Source organism: Schistocerca cancellata, chromosome 3 (genome assembly GCF_023864275.1).
Source record: "Schistocerca cancellata isolate TAMUIC-IGC-003103 chromosome 3, iqSchCanc2.1, whole genome shotgun sequence".
Classification (NCBI taxonomy): Eukaryota; Metazoa; Arthropoda; class Insecta; order Orthoptera; family Acrididae; genus Schistocerca; species Schistocerca cancellata.
In genome coordinates this window covers 265,676,900-265,702,856 of record NC_064628.1, presented here as the reverse complement: position 1 = coordinate 265,702,856, position 25,957 = coordinate 265,676,900, and the positions used below count along the sequence as shown (strand labels likewise).

General features: G+C 38.3%; 1 protein-coding gene across 4 annotated transcripts in view; it reads left to right on the top strand.

The window, feature by feature from the left end:
• The window catches only part of LOC126174919 (transformer-2 protein homolog alpha), a 52,529-nt gene extending 27,338 nt beyond the window's left edge, over positions 1 to 25,191 (top strand). The window contains exons 3-8 of one of the 4 annotated variants that reach the window (XM_049921356.1): positions 1,853 to 2,072; positions 14,356 to 14,484; positions 19,775 to 19,950; positions 20,225 to 20,272; positions 21,422 to 21,531; positions 22,323 to 25,176. In XM_049921356.1, the coding sequence (XP_049777313.1) occupies positions 1,853 to 2,072; positions 14,356 to 14,484; positions 19,775 to 19,950; positions 20,225 to 20,272; positions 21,422 to 21,531; positions 22,323 to 22,348 (709 nt within the window). In that variant the 3' untranslated portion in view covers positions 22,349 to 25,176. Of the gene's footprint in view, positions 1 to 1,852; positions 2,073 to 14,355; positions 14,485 to 19,774; positions 19,951 to 20,224; positions 20,273 to 21,421; positions 21,532 to 21,666; positions 22,263 to 22,322 lie in introns of those variants that run through there. The other 3 variants (XM_049921357.1, XM_049921358.1, XM_049921359.1) reach the window with 3 other exon arrangements.
• Positions 25,192 to 25,957: the final 766 nt, after the last annotated feature.

The following is a 25,957-nucleotide window of genomic DNA, read 5'->3' as shown; positions in this document are numbered from 1 at the left end:
GAATAAGCTCCAGGTTATTAAGCATCTCCCAGCTACTCCCGCCAGGAGGTGGTCATATTAAGTAGGCTGTGTATTGGGCACTGCCTTTTTAGCCATCGTCGTTTGCTAAGTGGCGCTACCCTGCCACTTTGTGCACATTGCGCCCAAGTTTTAACTATCCGCCATTTCCTAATGGAATGCCCATTTCTTAACCATTTATGTTCCTGCTTGTGTTTGCTGTCTGATTTATCAGCTGTTTTAGCAAATGACGTGTGAGCTGTAGACTGATTTATACTTTTTATCTGCCAAAGCAATATGGCGAAGGCCATTTAATTTTCAGTTTTGGACCTCCGTTTCTGTATGGTGTCTATCTGAGCTATTTTTCTACGTGCCTGTTTCTAGCTGTCTTCTGTTACGTCAGTTAGGTCTGTCTTCATGTTCTATAGATTTGACTTGGGTGCATATGACCCCATTTGTATTTTGTGCCCTAAAGCAAAACAAAACCAAAACTGAAACCAGCAGAAGTAACTAAAACTAGGAAACAGGAGCAGGGTTGGGTAATTGTCAAAGGAAAAAGAGATGGTGACAATAAAACATTTTTTCCCAGATAGAACAGGGCTGATAGAATGTTTTAAGTAGTCGCATGTATTTGACTAAACCTGTTGATATCCTGTACAGATTGCTTGCAATTTGTAGAACAAAAATCACGATGATTTGGTTAGAAGATAAAAAGGCAATGAAGTGAATATATTTCTGATTATTAAGTTGGATTATTGTTTTAGCAAAAGATACACTGTGCAGTAGACAAGCTTACTGTTGATCATAATAGTCCAGAAATAGTTAATGTGACAATTGTAGTGCCAAATTTGATTGGATTAATGTCAGTGACCTGCCCCCAATCAAATAATTACTTAATCTTTGTTGAGAAAAATCAGTTTGCAATTTGAGCGAACATATTGGGATACAATGTCATAGTCATCATACATGCCATCCACCCTCTCATTGTTCTGGTGACCATGCACCCAGAAAAACAGTATCTCTAAATTTAATAAATAATTAAATATACAGAAGACCCAGCTTAACTGATCGGGTCAGCCAAAATAAGATTTATCCACAGCGACTGAAAACCACAAATAAAAAAGCCTTTATTTGCGGAAACCATTGAAGAAACAATTGAAAGCTAGTTTGTGCAGGGCTTTGGGGACCGGAGAGGTGTCGATGCCTGCTGTTGTTTCCCACTCACCAACACACTGGTCTGTACAAAGCTACACAGCCACCAGTAATGCATTCAAGTTTTTTTTTTTTTTTTTTTTTCTGTCCATTTCATGTGTGTTTACATGCTGTGGTACAGATTATGAAGTACACTATACTATATATTAGTGTGCAGTAATCCTGAAACAGTAATTTTAACTTTTATAAAGAACCTAAGTGTAGCCTACAAAGAGACTTTTGAATTTGTTTGATCTACAAAACTTTCAAAAATACCTACCATTCAGAATATTTTAGTAAGTATTAGATTTCATAATTTCACTGAAAAAATTCTCTCTGAAATGGCTTCCCTCCTTCCTTAGTTTGTTAATGGGGTTGTGCAGTAGTTTAATTAGAGGTTCTCTTGAAACAATGGCCTGCTGTATGCTGAATGTTGCAACTCTGCGGACAAGCAGGAACACAACCAAAGGCAGTGTTTTATATACCCTGAATTCAGTGTTGTTGCTTCACATTATTTATTGGCAGATGATGTGGAAAATATTTGTTAATTTTGTTGGGGAAATTGCAAAAGTTCTTAACATGCATGTGCCTCGCCTTCTGTATTTTATGACAGCTGAAGTTTTCAATTTTGAAGAAAATTAACTTGCCGATAAACTTGTTTCAGGAGTCACTCACGTCCCCGAAAAATGTCATATCGTGGTCGGTACAGGTCAAGAAGCAGATCACGTTCCCCAAGACGATACAGGTCTCGGTACTCGCATTCGAGATCACGTTCATACAGTCCACGGGGGAAATACTATGGTTACAGTGATAGGCGGAAAGAATTCTATCGCAGCCATTCTCGCAGTCCTATGTCATCTAGGAGAAGGCATATTGGCAGCAGGGTAAGTACAAAACAATTTTTAATTTGCTGTATTTGCTCTTTCAATTGGTCTGCGGATTTCAGATGGAAGAATACATAATGTCTAACTCCTGCATTCCATGCTCTACTTGCAGCACTTGACATTATTAAAGTATATTTAATCCAGAATAGCTCAAGCAGGGTGCCAGAAATGTAATACTTTATCCGTGAATGTCTATGTAAAATTTTAAGCCTTAAGGTAGTCATTTACAAATGGAAATTAAAGTACTGTCGGTAAACTCATTTAAATGTAGAGAACTATTCCCACATTTTTGAACTCTTAGTCCATTCCTCGCAATGGAAATAGGAATAGGTTTTGGATGGGAGCAGATTAAAAAGCACCAAACTGTTTCGAGGGAAAGGGAAAACAAAGTAATGAATATAAAGAAATAAAATGTTTCCCTCCTTTTTTGTCTCAACCGAAGTTCGTGAAGGTGACTCAGTGAAACATCATGCTATTTCAACAGATTCACCTGACTAGAAACCCAAGAAATACTTTTATTAATTTGGAAGCCAGTTGAAAGCTTAACTCTACAGCCTCCCTTGCATAATTAAGATTGTGTTCTTAGTCTTGAGACATAAAGCCTGGGAAACACAAATTTGAATTTAAACAGTGTGCTTTTATATGCTCCTTCCCTTGTCTGGCTCAAAAAGTGACATACGTGAGCCATAACATTATGATCACGTGCGTAATAGCATCTTGGTCCATCTTTGTTCCAAAGTGTAGCAACATTTCTGTGCTATGTATAAGATATGCCCTTAGTAGATTTCCAGAGGTATACTGCTTCCACCAGATGTGCACAGGTCATGCACACTTCCTGTAATAGCCCAGTCAGCAAAGACAAAAAAGTATTAGGGGGCAAAAACCATGTAGCCGCATAGTCGCAAATTTTTGCTCATTGCTAGGATGTAGTGTCCTGAACAATGTACTAAATATTCTGACTGGGGGGGGGGGAGATACGTTGAATGTCACTTTGCTTGTGGAAAATAAACATCCCTCAGGCATCTCTACATACTGTATCGCCAGTGATTCACAATATGTGCTGTAGAGGGTGAGTGTAACTTCATGAAACACCCTGCAGGTGCTTCTTGTTGAGATAGTGGAATAGATGGAGAGGGGATATCACCTGCTCAGTTATCAGTTTGCGGACTGATAAGGGAGGGAACTGTGAGAACACAACATGACACCTACCTTCCCTTGCAGTTGTACCCCACACATCCCTGTCCCCCTCCCCGCAGCCTTGTTACGCCCCCAGAACGCGATTTTTCCCTTAATGACTACTGTGCTTAGATGTGGTACACATATTTAATATTTTTCTGACTGACTTCATTTAAAGAAAAATGTCGGTTAGGCCTGTATACTATTAAAATTTTCCATTGCCTGCAATGTGGAGACTATTAGTTGTAGAGAAAAAATGGATAGGACATTTTTTAATGCAATTCAATTTTGTACTGGGAAACATTTTTTTAGAAGCTGGGATATAGATATTCGAGAAAAAGCATTGTGACCTTTAAACGTTGCCCCCACCCCAGTTCTTACAACCCACTAGTCAGGATGTTTAGTATTTGTTTGTGATACTCGCCCCTAGGACCATGCAAACATTTGTGACTACAGGATTTTTTTTCTCCTAATTTTGCTTCATTGACAGGACAATAAATTACACATAGTTACTGGCTGCAAAATTGCACTTAAAGTGTCCCAGAAAGGTGCATTGGGTTCAGATTGGGTGATTTTGGTAACAAAGAGATTAATTCACCATCGTACAACTCAGTCCACGTTAGCACTAGTTTGGCTTTGTGACAGTGTTGTGCCATATGGTGAAATCACTTTTGGGGACGATATCAGCAACTGTTTAGCAGGTGGTATGCAAATTATGTTCATCTAGTCCACTGCTATCATGGAGGCTTGCCTTATAATACCGCCACAGATCCTGGGTGAATGTTCACCATAATAAGACTGCCACACCATACTGCATCTGTTGCTGGAAGCGTGTTTCAAGCAGCTGTTCACCTGGATGATGGTGTATCTGGACACAACTATACACCTGGTGTAACAAAAATGTTTCATCCAACCAATCAACAAGTTTCTATTGATTCACAGTCTAATCTAGATCCTTTCCTGTCCACTTCAGTTATAATTCACAATTTTGCTGGTGCGGGATGCAAACATGTGGAGATTGCCCATTACATGTCACCATGTTTAACAATGTATGGGGGCATCCATAATTTGAGTTCCAGTTTCAAAATGACGTAGAAAGAGAATCACTGCTCAGAAAGACAGCAAATTGTCACATAGGTAAGCATTATGAAAAAGGTAATGACAAGTTGACCAGTAGATGGCACTGTGTTAGAATACACACACACCAATAGACATGCAATTTGCATGGGAGACACCAAACATGACTGTCTCCATGAAGGATCACATGCTTTTTTAAAAGAAGGGTGACTGTGTGCCAGCAGCCCTGTGGAAGCTCAGGACAAAAGGCATTAGTCAGATATTGAAGGGTCTGGAGAAAATGACTACAAAATTTAAAGAGACAAGTTCTTTTTAAGTGCAGTATGGCAGTGGGAGGAAAGCGGTCGCCCAGACGTCTGTGGTGTGGCCACAGCATTCCAGGTGAGGTTGAGTGGTATTGTGCAGATATGCAGTACATGGGGAATTATCCAAACATGGAATGTACCTGGGAGCACAGTGCACAAAATTTAAAGAGACAAGTTCTTTTTAAGTGCAGTATGGCAGTGGGAGGAAAGCGGTCGCCCAGACGTCTGTGGTGTGGCCACAGCATTCCAGGTGAGGTCGAGTGGTATTGTGCAGATATGCAGTACATGGGGAATTATCCAAACATGGAATGTACCTGGGAGCACAGTGCATAAAATCCTTTTCTGCATTGCAGTTCATACAAAATCACCCATGTTCAGGAATTGCTTCTTGCTGACAAGCCCGCAAGACAGATGTTCACTCGAATTTCTTGCTTGCATAGAAGTGTATAATGAGTGTCCATGGAACATCCCATGGACAGATAAATCCCATTTTCATCTCCAGGGGGCATGTTCATATACAATTTGATGAATGTCGACAGTAGAAAGTCCACGCGCACATCAGTTGATAAAATTTCATTCTGCTGACAGAATTGTCCATTCTAGGGCTGCATTTTTTCTAGATGTTGAGTCCTGCAGTACTGTACCTATACAGTCGCTGATAAACGCCGTGAGAGTCTTGCACATTGTCGTTCCAACCATTCAGCAGCTTGAATGTGGGTAGGATCATTTTTATGCAAGATGACACTCCTATGCATGTGGCACAGCCAGTGAAACAGCTGCTGCAGAAGTAATTTGAAAATGCTGGGATTATTAGCTGTCATTTCCCAATAGCCTTGTCATAGAGATCACATGATTTTCACCCGTGTGACTTGCTGTTGGATCGGAAAGATATTCTGTTCAGGGCTGCAGTTACAAAAGTAGCTTTGAGCAACATATTCTGAAGTGACCCCTGAGAGACACTGATACGTTGTGGATCATGCTGTGCCTTGATTTCAATTTGTGACAGATTAAAACTACATGCTGGGGTGGACTCAAACTTGAGACATTTTGCCTTTTGCGAGCAAGTATTCTGACACCTGAGCAACCAAACATGACTGTCAACCCATCCTGTCTGTGCCTCATCTCCTATATCCCAAACTTTTCAGAAGCTCTCCTGTGGAACTTGAGGACTAGCACTCCTGGGAAAATGACACTGCTGAGACATGGCTTAGCCAAGGCCTGGGGGATGTGCCCAGAATGAAATTTTCACTCTGCAGCAGAAAGTGCACCGATATGAAGTAAGGCTGTGAGGACAGGTCATGAGTTGTGGTTGGATAGCTCAATAGGTACACCACTAGCTTGTGAAAGGCAAGGTCCTGAGTTTTAATCTGTGAGGAACTTTCATATGGCACAATGGCATATTCTGCTATAGAATGAAAATTTAATTCCTTAATGTACCACAGGTTGTGGCATGAGCTACACACACACACACACACACACACACACACACACACACACACACACACACACACTTAATTTATTTATTTATTCAAAAATTGGTATAATTATGAGAGACATATAAAAGTATGTTAGCTTTTGGAATTACTAGTCCCTTCTTTGGTATTGGGGAGGATGGTTTGGAGAATGTACAAAATGAAGAAAATGTCACTTGTTAAAAGGGACCAACCTGTTCAGGAAGCAAGAGATAAAAGGGAAGTGTCAAAACAGTTGTTTGCCAATTTAAGTGTTATGTATCAACTGTGAAAGTGTAGATCCAGTAAGTTTTCTTTAGGAATGACTACCACCGAATTGTTGCTTGACACCTAATACTATCGAACATTTTCCGCAGAATGACTCGACAAACCTGAGTGTGGTCCATTTGGAACCTTTGGCTGGGTACTTGATTTCCTGAATTCTGAAGATGTCTTCATCTCCACCATGATTTTAAAAATACAACATAACATGACAAAGAAATCCAACTAAGCTTCAGGGATGCATATTGACTTGGTGTTTGGCATTACACTTATTAGTGAAAAAAGTCTCATCTTGTGTTGGTTAGTACTGAAAAGTTGGTAGAAAGCAAGAAAATTTTTTATAGTAAATATCTTAGTAAGCAATGTTCGAGTCTTTGCAAAAACAAATATTTCATCCTCTACTTAGTGAGAGAATTTAAATGGCAGTGTGATGAGCAATGACCTGTTGGATTACCACCTGTTCTGTTCCAGTGGTTTGTTTTAACAGGTGGTAAGTGGATGCTTCTCACTTGAGTTCGATGCTGATATTTAGAGTATAGTGAAGTACAAGCAGTCCAAGGCATTAAGTGAAACTTGGTGTGACTTCAAAGATTTGAGTAAATATGATGCTTTTATCTTTTATTTGTAATTAAATCTATTACCAGATTCTATGAGACAACACTGAGAGTTCAAATTAACCAGCAAGCACTGGTGTAATACTTACAATATATCATATATATGGTTTCAGAATAATTCCTTCAATTTTATAGTACATCTATAATATGATGACTCCCTGTCATGGTGCGGTCAGTATGAAATTTAGTGAAACTTCCCATTGCAAGTAGATTTGGGAGTCAGTAAAGGTAGTGACAAATTTTATTCGAAACATTAAGGTAGTAATTGCATCATATGTTCCAATATTGGTATCCTATGCAGATTTCCGGTTAAACCTCATATCTGGATCATATCTTTATACCAATTTAAATTATAATGGAAAATCCAGGATGGAATGTAACAATATTTGAGAATTCTAGATGCTGAGTCGCGATAGGCACAACAAAAAGATTCACACAATTATAGTAATTGTGTAAATCTTTCTGTTGTGCCTATCACGGCTCAGCATCTCCGGTATATGGTGAGTAGCAACTTACCTTCTCTAATATTGTTAAAATTTAAATTATAGCTATTTAAGTTTCAATTGATTTATATCGTGTATTTAATTTTGGCTTTCACACCTCCAATGTGTAGTTTCATAAATTGATGTGACAATTTTGACGTGATTAATAAGTGTAGGACAGTATGTAATTCTGGCAAAGAAAACATTAATGCATGCAACTTATCTTTCATAACACATGAGAATGAGCAGATTAAGTCCCATACACTGTTTTGCTCATTTGCAAGTATTCTGATAATTGTGCTCTAGGAATGTGAAACATACTGACCGTCGCCCATGTATTTTATTGTTGTTGAAACTTCGGATGTTGTGTGTTCTCTTGAGATACTGTTTTTGCATGATATATTAATTTCAGCAAACCCTTGGAAGTATTCGTCTCACCTTGGCTTCATAGTGCTTGGAGTCATTGTCTTTTAGCCTTGCTCCATCTCGCTCAGTGGACATGATCTATAAAAATCAGAAATAAGTTTGAGCTGTACAAACCTTAATAAATATACAAATTTCAGGTTCTTTGTGATCATTACACTGTGTTGCTGAAGGGGAGGAATGAGTGCTGTAGTCCACTTTGTGACAGTGCAAACTGTTGTTTGTAGTGACTGTTCCAGGCTCCATTGGTCAAAAATAATTTATGGTCAGTGATCACTATATTTTTGCAGATTAATTTTATCAACTCCACAACTTCATTGTGTGCAATGTTTTGTAAAGGACTGTGTGCTGTTGAGATGCCTACAGTACGTTGCCTTCTGTATTTTTACTCATTGCTATTGCATTGTGTCTTAAAAATATTGTTGGGCTGTCTGATGTTAAGTTAAATGGTAGGAAACACAGGTTAGATTATATTCAGTTTTCGTACCATAGACCCAAAAAATGATTCTTGTGGGTATGGAACTTGGCAGAAAGCATAACATAAAACATTTGAATATAATTCTTACTATGGTCATTTGTCAGGAGATTGTCAAAATGGGTGAACACATTGTGGTAAACTAGAACTAATATTTACAGAATTAACACAGTCAGAACAAAACAGTGTTATGCACTATTAATAAATTTATCATACACAAAATACCTAATTGCGACTGTTTTGACAAAGTGCTGTCAAAACTGAAATCTTAAGACATTTTTAGTTAAGCTGGCATAACAGTCACTTTTAAGATACTCATCTATAAAGTAGGAGTTGCACCTATCAGTCTTTCAAACTCTGTTCAAACCAAGCTTTATCTGAAACAGTTTGTAATGGCTGCTGGCAATTTATTGAAAATATGTGTTGCTGAATATTGGACCGCTTTTTGGCCCAAGGTAAGTGATTTTAGGTCTTTATATAGATTGTTCTTGTTCCTAGTATTGCTATTATGTATTGAGCTATTGGTTGGAAATAGAGATATATTACTTGCAACAAATTTGATTAAGGAATAATGTAATGACAAGCAGTTCTTAGAATACAAAGTTCCTTTAACATGATTCTATGTGATGTTCTCAAGTTTTCACCACAAATGATTCTTATCACATGCTTTTGCACCCTAAAAACTTTTGCTCGGTTTGACGAGTTACCCCAGAATATGATCCTGTATGACATAATAGAATGAAAGTGAGCAAAGTATGCAAGTTTTTTATATTTATATCTCCTACATCTGACTTCATTGTCACTGCAAATACAGATTTGTTTGGGCGCTTAAGCAATTCTGTGGTATGCCCTTCCCAACTTCATTTATTATTGCGTTTCATGGTGTATACGAACCAGCAGACCTGGGAAAAACCTGGGAATTTTTAGAAGCCTGGGAATTTTTCATTGTTTTGGTTTTCAGTTTGATTTTCGTAATTTTGGTTAGTGAGAACTAATATTCTAACAAAGGATATTACTGTATGCTGGTACTGCAGAATAATACTGCAGCAATAGGACATGAACGAGAGAAAAAAAAAGAAAGTAATACTTAAGTTACTAAGGAAATGCACCATATAAACAACAAAACACAATGCTCATACAAGTGTCTGCCAACAACAAATTGCCTCCGATGAGCGTGATGTCACGACGGTTTACATTAGATTCCTTTGAGCAGTGGCGAGTGGGCTCGTGCGCATGCGCAGTTGAGTCGCGTACGAGTAGTACCTTCTCCTGCTTCTGGTTATGGAAGTGTGGTTGTTAGCTGTATAAGCAGTAGCATCAAGCAGCCAGATGCTACACGGAAAAATTTTACTGGCATGCCCAAGCTGCCAGATTCACTTATGCGCAACAGGCCCAGATCTAGGGGGGTGGAAGAGGGGAGGGGGCAATTTTGGGGGGGGGGGGTTAGAAATTCATATTCTTGAGGAAAAAACCTTGTTTCACAAAGTGACTAGCATCCAGCGCACGTTGGTATATCGATTATTCATATGATTTTGAAACACATCCCTGTTGGTTTTTGAACACATCCTGAGTTGATTTCTGAATGAATCAGAAGCTGATTTTCGAATGCCTGCATAGTGTACGTGATATGTCTGCCAGGGGAATCCTCGTCGCATCTAGAAGTAAACTTCCCTGCAGAAAAAAGGGGAAAAGGCCATAAGAACTGAGCACAATAAAGCCAAATGGGTGAATGCCAATTTTTGTTTTTGTGTGATTGACTGGGTTTGCAAGTGATCAGCATTGTTATAGTTACTAGTGAAAGCCATAGATTCAGACTACCAGAGTGGAAATAACGACTAACAGGAATAACAGGCTAGAAAGATTACTTGTTATCTTCTCGGTGTACCCAAGAAAATGAAATTTTGATATAAAGTTTTTGGCCAGACCGCTACACTAGTAAGTGCCAGTTGTACAGTACCCGGCCAGCTGGCCTTAAGTTCTATTCTGAGATTAGTGCGGAAAACGCGTTGTGCGTGTACCTAATAACGCCCAACCAGAGGATAAATGCGGGATAACTAAACCGGTGATTGTAGCAGGGTTAGTGAAGTTAACCGGAGAATAAGTTTTGACACGGGCATGATCAGTTACAGAATTACTGATGACAAGATTGTTTCTTAGAACGAGGAAGGAGAAGGTGAGCAGCTGGAGCGTATGAATGAAACGTGAAACTATTACCTAACATAAAGCTTTTTGCTTGTAGTAGGCCTAATAGGCATTTGATAGTGGTTCTTCGTGAATTGTATTCTGTCCAGTCATAAAATTGACTATTTGCTCCAAAACAGTCTCGTTTATTGGGGGGGGGGGGGTGTATTACAATTGCTGCAATATTAGACAGGCCTATTTTGTTTTACCTAGCAGACAGTGACAAAATACACGTAATCAGCTCCAGAAACACCACCAGTCTTGGGTACTATTTGTATTAACTACTTTTTCCATATTAGACAACAACATTTAGTTTTTTCATGCAGCAAAAGTTTTGACGAACTTTGATGAGGTAATAGATTCTTTTGCAGAAAAGAAAGAACGCTAGGACTTAAGGACTATAGAAATGTGAACTATGTCTTACTTGTTTCTTTTCTTTACTGGTTTTATGTATCCTATATTTAATTTTGTCACACAAAGCAGTAAGTTATTAGCTAATAGGCAATAAAGAGTGCAAATTTTCTGAAGAGTTCTTGTTCTCCAGGTTACAGATAATCCCATCCAGTATTAATTGCGAGGGGCAGGCTGTCAAACCAGCAGACTGGGAGCCGGTTAGGCACCACAGCACATTTTAATTTCCATTATCCTGAATATAGTTTGATGGCATCAATTACAAAATATACACTTTCGAAATCAACAGAGCGAAATACAGTGAATTGCAATAGAAGAATGCTGTGTGAAGTGGCGTGACATTGCACTTTGGCACACTAAAGCCCAATAACACGTCTCACATTTACTCAGAGGCATAAGTTTTATCTATCAGACTCTACAGAAAGATATGCGCTACAAAATGAATATTTTGTGAAAAGTAGATTTAATTTTTTGAGTCCTACTCAAACGCTGGAGGCAGGGGGGGGAGGAGGGGCACCACTAGATAGTATTGACCTGGTTTGGAAATATCATAGATCCGTTACAGAGGACTCTTCAGTTGTAGTGGGGAGGAGGGTAGTCTCCATGTGACTAGTGTTTACGTTTAGTGATTTTTGCAGTTTCCTTTTCGTTCATTGCTCTCACGTCAAATGAAAACAAAACAAATTTCTGTGGCTGGGAGCTATCAAGTGAATTAAAATAGTCACATAATTATGGAAGGCTAAAATAAGTTATTAGTTTCAGATTTTATTTTATTTCAATCTTTTTAACAGTCAAGTATTAATCGCCTCGCAGAACAATGAAGTTATTTTTGCCGGTTTGCTAAAGAAATTTGGCTTTTACTACTCTTTTCAGCTGAGGCAATCCATTTATTTGAAACGAAGTGTTTAATTCCACACTACTGGCTGCTTCTAACTGTTCGCTGCATTTAAAGTGCACATTTTCATCTTCTAGCACATATGGCATAATGCCACTATAAAGAACCAAACACGAGATAATATAGTACGGGTACTACAAGAAAATTTACATCCGGATGTGCACTTCAAGCCCAATTATGCATTTTAGTATGGTTCATGAAATTTCAATGCTCTTGGAGTATCCTCTGATGTCTCGTTTCTTTTATGGTGTAATGCAAGATCCTTCAATGTTTTACACGTACAATCATACATGCTACCCGTGTCATCGTAACTGCGCAGGGGCAGTGGCGCCTTTTATCTGGCATTCTCGGGCAACTGATGAAACAAACTTATTTTTAACAGGTCGCCGGGAAATATTGAGAGTGGTGGTTCGAAAAGTGTTACTTTGAAAGTAAATTTCGTTTTACACAAGATGAACTATGTGCGAGAATGTACGATGAATTTCTTAAATCACAGTGTTTGACTCTCATTTAAAAATCAACTCTGTGAGGATGATCATTTGAAGAATTTCTATCCCAGGTGATCAGACATTTATGTCATTACTAAAAATTTTAGTGGCACATTCGTGTGATGTATCTTAAAAGTGTAACACGCGCAAAAAGATCAGCATTACATATGAAAGCTTAAATTCTCTTGCAGCCGATTAATCGTAGAAACCAACATTACATGTGAAAGCTTTGCTTTTCTTGTAACAACACTATGTACATTAAACTATTGGCTGACTACATCACGTTTCCTATGCTCTGGCAAGAGCTATGACCAGCTTAGGAAAGCACACGGCAATCTAGATTTCAGTGCTTTGGAAAGTAACATGCGTTGTTTGGTGGAATTCGAATTATACTTACGTAATACGAAAATATGCAGCGTACATATTGCTGCATATCACAGATCTTTCCAAACCTTTTCACCCGTTTATAAGACTATAACAATTTGATGGATGATAAGTTTTACAGTTCCGAGGAAGAGTATACCGTCACTTAACATGGGAAAAGTGTATTTTCACCCGGGAGAAAGTGTGTTTTTGTCCAGGAAATCTACGAAAAATCCAGGAATTTTTTCTCTCTTCTGCGTATACACCCTGTGTTTGTAATCCCAGAAATTTAACATTGTCAACCTCTTCGATAGACATGCTTTCATCTGTTACACACATGCTGGAAGGAAATCTCTCACAGGTTCTGCACTGCATACAGTGTCTTCTCAAAGTTTAATCACAGTGAATTAGCTTTCAACCGTTTATTGTGAGTGAAAATTTGATTAGCAGCTATTTCTAAATCTGTACTTAGCTTCCTACTTATTGCCATGTTTGTATCATCTGGCAATGCAACAGACGAGAGGTCATTAATGCACGCAAGAAAAAGCAATCGACCCAAGAGGAAACCTTGAGGAACAACACATGTAAATAATTCCCAATTATATTAAGAGTGACTGCCTACTGTACAGTAGGCAGTAGGTATTTTGCAATGACACCATTTACTTCCTGTTAGATAAGACTCAAACCATTTTGCAACATTACTAGTGACACCATAATTTTCTAATTTACTTACGAGAATGCTGTCAATGATTTTTACAGTTCACAGAAAATGCCAGTACCCTGTAATTTATTATCCCATTAATTACATGCATTCTCACCATAAGTGTAAATAGCTTTCTCTATATCAGAACCCTTAAATTCCAAGCTGTGACTTGGTAAATATATTATTTGCAGTCAGATGCTTAAGGAGACACTTGAACACAACCTTTTAGTATCTCTTTATCCCCTGTCTTGTAAAGGATTTTATGATGGATGCTACCACTTTGGGAGATGGGGTCAGTTTCCATTTTACTGAAGTTACATGTAAAGATTGGTCTCAGATACTTCATTGCACTGTTCACCGAACTTAATAACCCTAAGCTGTCAGTAACAGAAATGAAGTACTTGTTTAAGAGGTTTGCAATACTACATCCACTTTTTACCAAAGGTTTTTGTAAATAACTATTAAGTTTTACCTTAGATTTTCAAGAACCACCTCAGAAAAGTAGCATGTTACTTCATTTTCATCTCCAGTGTGGTGGCACTCTTTGAGTTGAGTGAATATAGATGAGATTAAAAGGGAGTGTTTCAAAAAGGGCTTACTACAAATCACCATAACAATATTAAGAGAATGTTTGACTCCAGAGATTTCATGTCAGTGTGCACAATAATGTTGCTCTTCTTCAAAGTGCTTTTGTTGACTTCAAGTGAAAATTGGTGCTTAATGTTAATTTTTCAATTGTTCTTTCATTTTCATTAATTTTAAATGAGAAAAATAAATATTCAATAATGTTATAGTAAGCCAATGTGATTCTTTTCTTTGTAGTGCCAAATACTTTGGGATTCGAGTTTATTGTTTACTCTACCTGTAATTAAGATTTATTTCTATAGAAATACTTCACATCAGGTACCTGGAATCACTGGTATAAGAATTACATTATTTGTATTTTCTTTGACACAGGAAAACCCGCAACCTAGCCGGTGCCTGGGAATATTTGGCTTGAGCATCTACACCACAGAGCAGCAGCTGCATCACATCATGTCAAAGTATGGGCCTGTGGAAAGGGTTCAGGTCGTTATTGATGCAAAGGTGTGTGCTTGTGCGCGTGCACTTTTGTGGGCACAAGTTGGATTTCATATTAAACTTAGAAAGTTACTTTTATTGGGTTTAATTATTTCAAATTAGAATCTCAAGATTCATTTTCAACAATATTATGAAAAGGATAGATTGTTTCTCACTTTAAACTTGACAAATTGAGTTGCAGACAGGCACAACAAAGACACTTAGACATTAAGTTCTCACCTAAACAGAGCTCTCTCCCAAAACCATGACCAGAAAGGAAAACACACATACAAGCAAGCACACATCACACTCTAGTCTGCTCTCTCCACTCAAAACGCAGTTGTTGCTCATTGAGCGGAAGCAGCAGTCCAATCGGGACAGGAAGGGGGAGGGATAGCAGGGTATGAGGGAGGGGGGAGGGGGTGTTCAGCACCATCTTGTGGAGTGTGTAGGGTGTAGGTGACAGGATGAGGCTGCCAAATGCAGTGCTAGGTGGCTGTGAGGAAGGGATTAATGGGTGAGTGCAAAAAGAGAGGAACAGAGAATGTGAAAATACTGGAGGGTATGTTGGCAGAGAATAGTGCAAAACGGTGGTTAGGGGGGATGTGAATTGGGAGGAGGCATAAGACGGGGACAGAAACCGTTGGGTGGAGGTCGTGGAGGCAGTAGGGTAATGTAGGTTGAGGCCAGGATGTTTTTGGCAGTGGAGGATGTGTTGTCAGGCTAACTCCCATCAGAACAGATCAGAAAACTGGTGGTGGAGGGGAGGATCCAGAAGGCCTGGGTTCTGAAGCAGCCATTAAAATCGTGTTAGTTCAGCTGCATGTTGTGCTACAGAGTGGTCCATGTCATTCTTGGTGACAGTTTGGCAGTGGCCATCCATTCTGGTGGACAGTTGGTTGGTAGTCAGACCCGCATAAAAATTGTTCAAAGATTGCAGTGGAGCTGGTCTATGACATGGCTGCTTTCACATATGGCCCAGTCTCTGAAGGGGTAGGGTAAGCCCATGACAGGACTGGAGTAGGAAGTGGTGGGTGGGTGGGTGGATTGTGCAAGTCTTGCACCTGAGTCTTCCATAGGGACATAACTGTGGCAAGTGGTTCTGGTTAGGTGAGGCGTAGGGATGGACAAAGATGTTGTGGAAGTTTGTTGGGTGGCAGAAGACCACTTTATTAGGAGGGATTGGAAGGATCTTAGGTAGGATATTCCTAGTTTCAGGGAATAATGATTAAGCATGTAGTTAAATTGGTATTTGATGAAAACTCAATTGTAGCTCATTGTAGCTAGTTCTTGGGGTTGTCAATGGATTGAGGGTGTGAGGATACGACATACCTTGCCTCACCCAATCCATAGCACCATCCAATTATAATCCTCCTGCTTTCCCCCTCACCCCACCTCTCTCACCTAACCAACCCCTGGTCACCTTTCAGGAATTCCTTATCATCAACTTGGCCCCACCAACGTTCCCAGGGTCCCATCCTAAGAACACCAACTGTACAGTAGAAGAAGGGTCAGCCATACATGGATCATGACCTGCCTGATCAATCCTCCGTGTGCACAAAGGTTCCACCACTGTTACGAATCACAGTTGCTAGCTGGTGGAAAGCCTCTGCCAGTTGTCTGACTCCTCTACCAATAACCTGTGCCACAGTGGACCCATCCCAGTATTCCAACAGACCACCAATCCACGCTTAAAGCCTTAGATCTCTTTCAGAAAGTCTCCCACGAATCCAGTTTCCTCCTTGCCCCTATGAGACCAGCACACTCATCTTCTATGTACTCCCCAAAATCTGCAACACCAACAATTCTGGATGCCCCATTGTAGCTGGTTATTGTACTCCCACTGAAAGAACTGACAAAAACCTGTAACCAGTTGTGTGAAACCCAACCTCCCACATCTGAGACCAGTCACTCCCTTCAGACTCCCCATAATCCCTTCTTCTTTACCTCCTGGCTCCCAGATTGTCATTGTTGATGCCACTTTCCTTAACACAAACATCCCTCATTTCCATGGTCTTGTTGCTATTGAACATGTCCTCCGGAGTGCATACCCACCACCTCATTTGCCATACACCTTACTGACTTCATCCTCACACACTACTACTTCTCTTTTGAAGTGAAGATACATAAACAAATCTGCACTACAGCCCTGAGCACCCATCTGGCACCCTGCTATGCCAACCTGTTTATGGGCAGTGTAGAGAACACCTTCCTAGCCTCCGAAAGACCCAAATCCCTGGTCTGGCTCATGTTAATTGTTGATACCTCCATGATATGGAGTCATAGCCAAGATACCCTATCCTCATTCATCACAAGCTGATCACCTTGTCTCCCATCCACTTCCTCTGGTCTTCTTGAACCCAGTGTGTCACCTTCTTGCACATTGACCAATTCCTGTCTGATAGCACTATCCTAATTTCTGTCCACATTAAATCTATTGGAAATAGCATTTAGACAGCTACCATTGCTTCCCTGCCAAAAAAAAAAATCTCTCCACACAGCCACCCCCACCCCACAGGTTGGCGTATTCAGTGACGACGACTCCCTTGCCCATTGTGTTGGAGGTTTTGCAAAGGCCTCCGAAGACTGGTGCCATCCCTCTAGGCTTAGTCCACAGACAGATTACATGTACTTTATTCCTACACACTCCTGTCTTCCCACCACCCTTAAAAACATGCTGTTGAGGAGTTCACCTTTCATCACTGAATATCACTGCAGACTGGTAAAGTTAAACCACGTATTTCTTAGTCAGGTTTTTGAATGCGTTATTGTGCCATGAAATGTGAGACATCCTACTTGATCCAACCAATCGATACTATGTATTCCAGTCCTGTTGCAGGCTTATCCTTCCCCATCAAGAGGCTGGGCCACCTGTGAAAGCAGCCATGTCGTATACCAGCTCTGCTGCAATCATTTGCACAGGTTTTTATGTTGGTGCGAATGCCAACCAGCTGTCCACCAAGGAATGGCTACTGCCAAACTGTGGTCAAGAGCAAAGTAGACAAATGCAGCTGAACATAATGTGCTGCTTCAGAATCCATGCCATCTGGATCCTCACCTCCACGACCAGCTTTTCTGAAATGCTCATATGGGAGTTATCCTTGGAATACATTCTATCTATCTATATCCAGATCCTGCTCCAGCTACTGCCGGGTCTGGGTGCTGACAAGTCCTCTCCATTTGGCTCGGTCCTCCCTCCACTTTTCTTCTTCACACCTCCTTTCCACTCTCTTTTCCCATCATGTTCTTGGGCGCTCTCTAGGTCTCTTTCCATCCGTCATTAGTTCCTCCATAACTTTGGGAAGTCTCTGCCCATGCATCCTCTTAACATGCCCATATCATCTTAATCTCTTTTTCAATTTCTTCTCTCATACTTTCTTGTTTAAGGTCCTTTCTAATCTCTACATTCCTTACTATGTCCATTCTTGTTTTTCCCTTAACTACTCTGAGAAATTCTATTTCCCTTGCTTGCAGTGTGCTATAGTCCCTTACTGTCATTGTCCATGTTCCTCCAACATAGGTGACAATAGGAAGTAATAATTCTTATACATAAGGAGTTTCGCTTTTTCTGAAACTTCCTTAGTCCAAATCAGGTGTTTCATTGTTTGGTAGAAATTGCCTCCCTTCTGTAACCTCCTATTAATTTTGTTGTTTATTCTTCCATCCCTAGATATTTCACTCCCTAAATAACTGAAATTTTCTACCACTTTGAGAGGTTCTCCATTCAAGATATTTCCGTTGATCCCTTTCTCTCTTCCAAATACCATTACTTCACTCTTATCTTTATTTATTTTTAATCCAAACCTTTTCATTATTTCCTTCCACACATCAAGTTGTAACTGTACATCTACCTCTTTATCACCCCATATTACCGTATCATCTGTAAAAATCATATTTTTGTCTTTTTCTTTTACTATATCTTTAACTGCCCTTTTCATTCCCTCCATCACAACATTAAAAAGTGCAGGAGATTGAATACTTCGTTGCTTAAGTCCTTATCTTATTTCGAAGTATTCAGAGTTCCCCAATGGTGTTCTAATTGTACAATTGTCCTCTGTACATTGTCTTTATTACATTAATGTATCCATCTTCTATATCTATCTTCTTCTTTTCTTCCCAGAGTCTTTCCCTGTTAACTGAGTCATATGCCTTTTCTATGTCTATAAAAACCATTATCACCCATTTGTTATACTCCCAACTTTTTTCCATCAGTTGACGGATAGAAAATATCAGGTCGATCGTGCTTCTTCCTTTCCTAAACCCATACTGTTCTTCACTCAGCTCCTTTTCTATCTTTCCACTTATTCGATTTACTAAAATTCTTTCAAAAATCTTGACATATGGCTCACAAGGGTCATTCCTCTGTAGCTTTTACAAACTCTATTATTGCCTTTGTTGAAGATGGGAACAATTCTCCCACTTCCAAAATCATTCTGGCCTGAATAACCCATTCTCCGCTACCAAAATCATTCTGGCTGCAACCAATTGTCCTCACACCCTCCACAGAACAGTTACTGCCCCTATCCTATCACCTTCCAATTCACATCCCCTCACTATGATTGTGCACTGCTGTCTGCCAGGTGCTACTGGTCTTTTACCCTTCTCAACTTCTCTCGATTTATGCTCCCCCCTTCCTCTCCTACAGCCCACCAGTGCTGCACCTGACAGTCTTAGCCTGCCACCTAGTCCCTTCACACTCCTCCAGGCAGTGCTGATGTCTCCCCCCCCCCCTCCACCCCCCACCCGCCAATGCCACTATCCCTACCATGTCACTGGCCAAATCTGGACTGTTGTTTCCACTTGGTCACATTTGCAATCGGATTTGCTTGTGTGAATGTGTGTGTGCTTTCTGAAGAAGGCTTTTGCTGGAAACTCATTGTCTCTTCATTGTGCCTGTCTCACTTTAACATAGCAATCTATCCACTTCATAATATTGTTATTACAACCTGAACTTTTTATGGTAAGGATCACATTCATAATTTTAACATAAAAGTTTTCTAATATAATATTGCTGCATGAATTAACTCAAGCATTTTTGTGTGAAACTTTGAAAGTCTGTATAATGTTCAGATTTGGGATGTGATAGAAGGATCAGATTCATAATTTTAACATAAAAGTTTTCTAATATAATATTGCTGCATGAATTAACTCAAGCATTTTTGTGTGAAACTTTGAAAGTCTGTATAATGTTCAGATTTGGGATGTGATAGTCATTGATAATAACTATTGGCAGTCATTGTTTGAGACATCAACCATGTTCTTTTTACTATTGGTGTTGTGAAAATTTCAATTTAACGATTTATTATTTTCGTTTTAGACTGGTAGGTCCCGTGGGTTCTCATTTGTGTACTTTGAAAGTGCTGAGGATGCAAAGGTGGCTAAAGAACAATGTACAGGAATGGAAATTGATGGAAGACGAATTAGAGTAGACTTCTCAATCACACAGAGAGCCCATACACCTACACCAGGGATTTACATGGGCAAACCTACATAGTGAGTAAACATTTTTACTTCAGTAGATAATGCTGAATTGTCATTTGTGTCTTGACTGAACTATAATATGTGTATGACAATTAAATTTTGTGCTACACTACTTAAGATTAGGACTACTTAAGAACTAAAGGGATTTGGAAATGTAAAAATTTGCTACTACATATTAGTCAATAAAATATTTTACTGCAGTAGATATTATTTTTAGTTTGAATTAAATTAATATTTAATTAAACTCCAATATTGCACTATTCCATCAGTTTAATGTTTGTTTCAGTTTGACTGATGGCAGGGGCCAGTGGGGTGGTAGACAGAAAGGCGACAAGTGAGTGTCTTTTTTTATTTTTTGTCTTAATATACTTGTCTGTTTGAGGTGTGGTGAAATGAACCACTATACCAGTAGTAGTTGTGTTTTAAAGAAACTGTCTCATTTCTGTGTATCACTCCACTCAGTGTTAAGTCCGTTGCTCAGCATATTAAAAACAACTCCCCCCCCCCCACACACACACACACACACACACACACACACACACACACACACACACACACACACATTTATTTAGTGCTTGTGTAAGTATAATGGGACTGCTGAATATAAATTTCATACATATTCATATTTTGTGGTAATATTAAAATATGTGTTAATTACAAAATAGAGCAGCTCACAGTAATTTAAAGCAAGTGACTTTTATTTGGAAGATAGTCAAAAAAGCTCTTTCTTTGAAACTGTCACTGTTGTGTTTGCATATATTCCTGAATATGACAGCTGTAGCATTCTGCCTTTTCCTTATGCTTCAATGAACACTGTATCTCTGTTGTGCCATTTTTGTGGGAGGAAATTTTAGCCAGTGTTAGTATCTCCCCTCTCCTGTGATTAGTAAATTAGTAAGTAAAAATTATCATCATTATTATTAGTAAGAAAGCTGATGATTCAGAAGACATCCACATTGCTTGGCAAAGCTGTTACACTTTGCCTTATAGGTTTGGGAGTAATGAAGTCAAATTGAGTGCCCTTTTGCAGCCATATAATTACAGCGAAATCTGTCTTAAAAGTAGATAAGCACTATCTCCATTGTCTATATTTACTTGTTCCTGTGTTACGTGGTTTAGCAATGACCAGTTTTAGAAACTGGTATTTATTTCAGTGTGATGGTATTTATTGTTACATACCAGAAGCTGTGCTTATCTCTTAAAAATTAATCTAAGGAAACTGAAATGAGTTGGCTGACTGTATCAAAATACTCAATTCCCCAGTTGACTGTTCCACCAGCTGTTGTTATATTTTTATCGTGGCACCTATATTGTTTCTGGTAGTGCTTTATTGAGCTGCTTGTTTGGGCTCTCATTTAATAGACTTTTGTCCTTCTATGAAGGTAAAGAATGAGGTATCTATCAAATGTAGCTATATTATGTTGCCTTCCTTATTTAAGCATCAATCTTTTTAATGTGCTAATCAGTAATGTTATATTTACAGTGATTATTATGGTGGTTACCGAGGTGGTGGAGGCTATAGAGGTAGATCACCATCTCCGTATTATCGCAGACGTCGATACGAACGCTCTCGTTCCCGTTCATATTCTCCACGTAAGTACTGAAAGTCAATATTTGAGTAATAGAGTTAAAATTCATCCGTATCAATAAAGTAGTTGTTGAATTGTGAAGATTTTATCATTTCTTTCCGTGTGTTTATTGACATAACATTTTGTACGGTTATTACAGGTCGATATTAAGCGCCTAAGAAGGAGATTGGGGCTACTCATGGATAATCTGCTATTCATAACATTGTTCCCATATATCGGCTGGCAATAATATGTTAGTCTCCTTTGAGGGAGAGTTTCATTTCTGATGTAGTTATTTAGTAGCCAGCCACTTGTGTCAGCTTCTGTTAAGTGCTGTAGGACGATTTAAATTTCACCGTTTAAAGTTTTTAGACGGGAACACTGTTTTTAAGTTTTCAGTAACATTTGTTGCCATAGTTTGAGAAGCGTATTACAATTCATTGGCAACAGAAGTTTTGTGTTCAGTTTATGTGCCTTGATGTAATTGACAAGTTCATTTTTATGACATTCTCATAATAGATATGTTGTATTTTAATCTTAGTTTTTTCATCCATTTTTTGTTGCTGCATATAAGTTTTAAATAGCTAATAAAGTCAGCATTAATTTATGTAATTATCACTTCAAAAGACTTCCATTGGATTCATTCTCAAGAAAATACCTTTTTTCATTAAACTTTTTGGCACAGAATCAATGTTTTTGTTGTGTTGATCTTTGAATGTAAAATCAGTTACCCTTTTACCATGCCTGTATCAATAGAATAAATATCAGTTTGAATTTGTATTACATTCTAACATGTTTGTTTTTATTTTTTGTAAGGTTGTGAAGCAAGAGGTGTAGGCTGAAAATTGGGTTTGAAGTATCTTCTGGGGAAGAATACTGAAATGAAAAACCAAGTTTGAATATTGAAGAATGAAAAGAATGTCAGAAATATCATAGAAAGTCCGAAGTGTTTCAAGCAACTTCAGTTGCAAGAAATTTCCAGCTTTTCTTTTAGAATCGCAAGAGTCATTGAATTTTCAAGTTAGTTGTTCGAAGAAAAAGAAAAACTGAAGCATGAAGCGTGAAGGGAGTGACAGGTTGCGAAAATGGAAAACATGAAACCGAAGACAAGAAAAGACTGTAAGTTCTGGGGTGGTTGAAGGGCATATTAGTAGGATGTGACACACAATACTGTGGGACAGCATTTTGAAAACTGAAATGCTCCAAAATCTACTATAATTGTACATAAAGTTGTCAGTGACTTTACACTGTGGACTTGTAACATACAGATCAAACAAATGGTTAGGTGGTTGACAATAATTCAATATGTGTAACCCTATAATAAATGAATGTGAATTGAGATGTTAAATGTCATAGGCACAATACACAGCACCAGGTGTTGGTGTGCAATAAACCATTATACTTAGAGTTGAGATAGCCTACATTTCCTTACAGTACAAAGACAGTGAAACCACACTAACTTCCACGTTATTCCTTTGTGAACTGATGCATGAAAGTGCAAATTATTTTGGTACGCACGTCACTGAATATATTGATGGGGTGGGGTATTTGCAAGCCTCTGAAAATTCCCTCCATTTTTTGAGAAGGCTTAACAGCTGTGAAATTAAGGTGACTTGTAAGCAGGTGGGAATTGGATTTCTCACTGTCACTTGGCAATGGAACTGTTATTACAATTGGAGTCCAGTTTTTCAGGCTAGTCTGGAACATATTGTATCTGAAAATTTTTATACTGGTCACGTCAAAATTAATCAGTGGATGTAAATTTAGGTCATAAATTTAAAATATTTAAATGTTTTGATGCAAGATGTTAGTTGTAAAGTGTGTACATACTGACATTAAAACCCAGAATTCATGTTCCATTAGCTTTATTGTACCTGCAGCTTTTCTTCAGCTTTAATTCACAGCAATAAATTCTTGGACAGATGTGCTGCAATTCCTTCCTTGGTTTGATACATTAGCAAACTACTAAGTTATGGGTAGGCCATAATATTGTTAAAATAGCTCAAATAAAAAAGTTAATTTGACAGTTTATGCACTTTTACTTGGAGGACACTGTGATTTCACCTAGTAAATTGACCATTAAGTATTAAATGCTCATCCCAGCAATCTGTTGTAAGAAACCAATTAATTTTTAGGAAGAAAACTGTTGCTGAAGTGGTAAAATCAACACTTTTACTTCTACCTAAAGTTAAATTTTGTCTCTTTTGAGATACATGAAGTCTGGGTTTTGTGGTTATTTGGATGCAAATCAATCAAATCCTTTTCATTCTCAAATTTACTGGTGCCGCTTTATCAAGCATGTGGATATTCTCATATTACAGTGGCAAGTTTATAGTTCCTGAATGACACTAATTGCCAACAGTTGCTGCATAATACGGCTTTCAGTTTGTGTCTTCTGAAGTTTTCATTTAGTGTATGCCAATCTTTCATTGTCACTACCTAAAGAACTGGGGTATGATATAAAATCACACAAAATGAAAATCCAGTTTGTTAGTGTTTACATCAACACGTAATGTACCTTATAACCAGGATAACATTGGCAATTCTGTCTCTTAGGAACTTAAGCCATTGCAAGGAAGAAAAATACAAAAACAGTAACGTCATACTGGCTATCAGTGATGGAATTTACAGAGGCTAGGTCAAATACACAGTAATACCAGTTACAGGAAGTGAAGGATTTAGCAAAGAAAGGGACATTTTCTGTGTGTTTAGTATGTGAAAATAATGTTTGAACTTACAAAAACAAACATAAAATTCGCTAGAAAATTACCAGTGTTTGAGAGAGAGTATTTTACATCGTCATCCATTTCCCCATATGAAAGAGGCATAGTTCACCAAGATATTTACCTTCAGGCCCAAGAAATGAAAAAATATTTTCATGAATATTACAGCTGAAATTGCCATTTATATCAGAATGATTTTCATCCTAGGAATTTCTCTATTGAATCCGAATGCACGGCTGTAATAATGTTTGTTCTAGTTATAATGAAACTGGTTTGCACGTGTGTTTAAAATTACCAATACTTTCTAACCAAGTGTTAATTGTTGCTTTCAGAAGTATTTGTGGATCCCATGTATTTATTTCATTATTTTGTATGCAATTAAGAATATTGGATGTTCCTCAGTATTACAAAAAAAAATCTGAAAGATGAGTGTTTGTGAATTGGAAGTTAAAAGACTGATGATTATCCTGCAATGTACTTAAATATTGGATTACATGATTGCTACATTTTGTATTCAGTATAATGATGTAGTACACACTCGCTTATATAATCAACCTAAAACGCTTGCTTGAAAAGATGCATCATTAGTAAAATAAGAACACAGAAAATTGTGAAATAATGTTTTTGATGCATGCTTTTAATAGTATCTTCTCAGTGTGTAATAATAGCTCTTTTGTTACACAAGTTCTTTTGTGGTATTGACCACATCTCGCATGTGTAAGTAGTTTAACATCTAATCAGCATAGTGGATATTGTTAACTAATTATAAATTAAAACAATTATATGAGTACTGCATTCACTGGTATTACTACTCCGGGAAACTTATTTGACATTATTAATTGAAATTTCGCAACAGATATGACTGCACATTTCATTTTCTTCAGATTCTACAAAATCAGAATTGGAATAGGTGAGTTGAGTACTAGTGTGAATTACTCTACTATTTACTGTTTATATCATTCCTTTATTTTTCTTAGTTGCTGGTCCAAATGGACCAGATGGTAACATGATTGCATCTTTATTTTTGTAACTTCCCCCCCCCCCCTCTCTCTCTGAAAAATGAGAACTTATTTAATGAATAAAATTAATTCCATTTAGTTGCATTATGGGCTTTGCTTTCTAGTATGTTAAAAATTAGAAAAATAAAAGTTTTATATGGGATGTTTGCTTGTCCAATGAAATTCACGTGCTATCATTTTTAAAGGTGCAAGTCAGTTTTTAAGATAGTTTGATCATGCAACTGTCAGTACTTCTGTTGCAGAGGAGGCATTAATTACTGAATGATGGCAGCCAAAGAGTTTTAACGCTGACTGCTAACAATAGCTGTGCTCTCTCTCTCTCTCTGTGTGTGTGTGTGTGTGTGTGTGTGTGTGTGTGTGTGTGTGTGTGTGTGGTTTTTTTAGCCCATAGGGTGAACCAGAATCCTGCTGACAAACTTGAGGTGGTAGAATGGGCAAAACAAAAAAAGTATGGTAAACTTGGACACTAAAATGTGTCCTTATGAGCTATTAGCACCAGTTAGTCTTTGCTACTGGGAAACATCTCTTCTACTGAACGAGCTCATAGTTCTTAAGATATACATTTTAGATACCATATCTACTGGGTATTTTTTGTTGTTTTGCTCCATACTGTCTCTGAAAGTTCTGGTTCACCATATATATACCAAATTAACTTCCATTTTTCTGTAGTTGATTGCCGAGCAAAGCTATAGTTAAGAACGTGATTTTC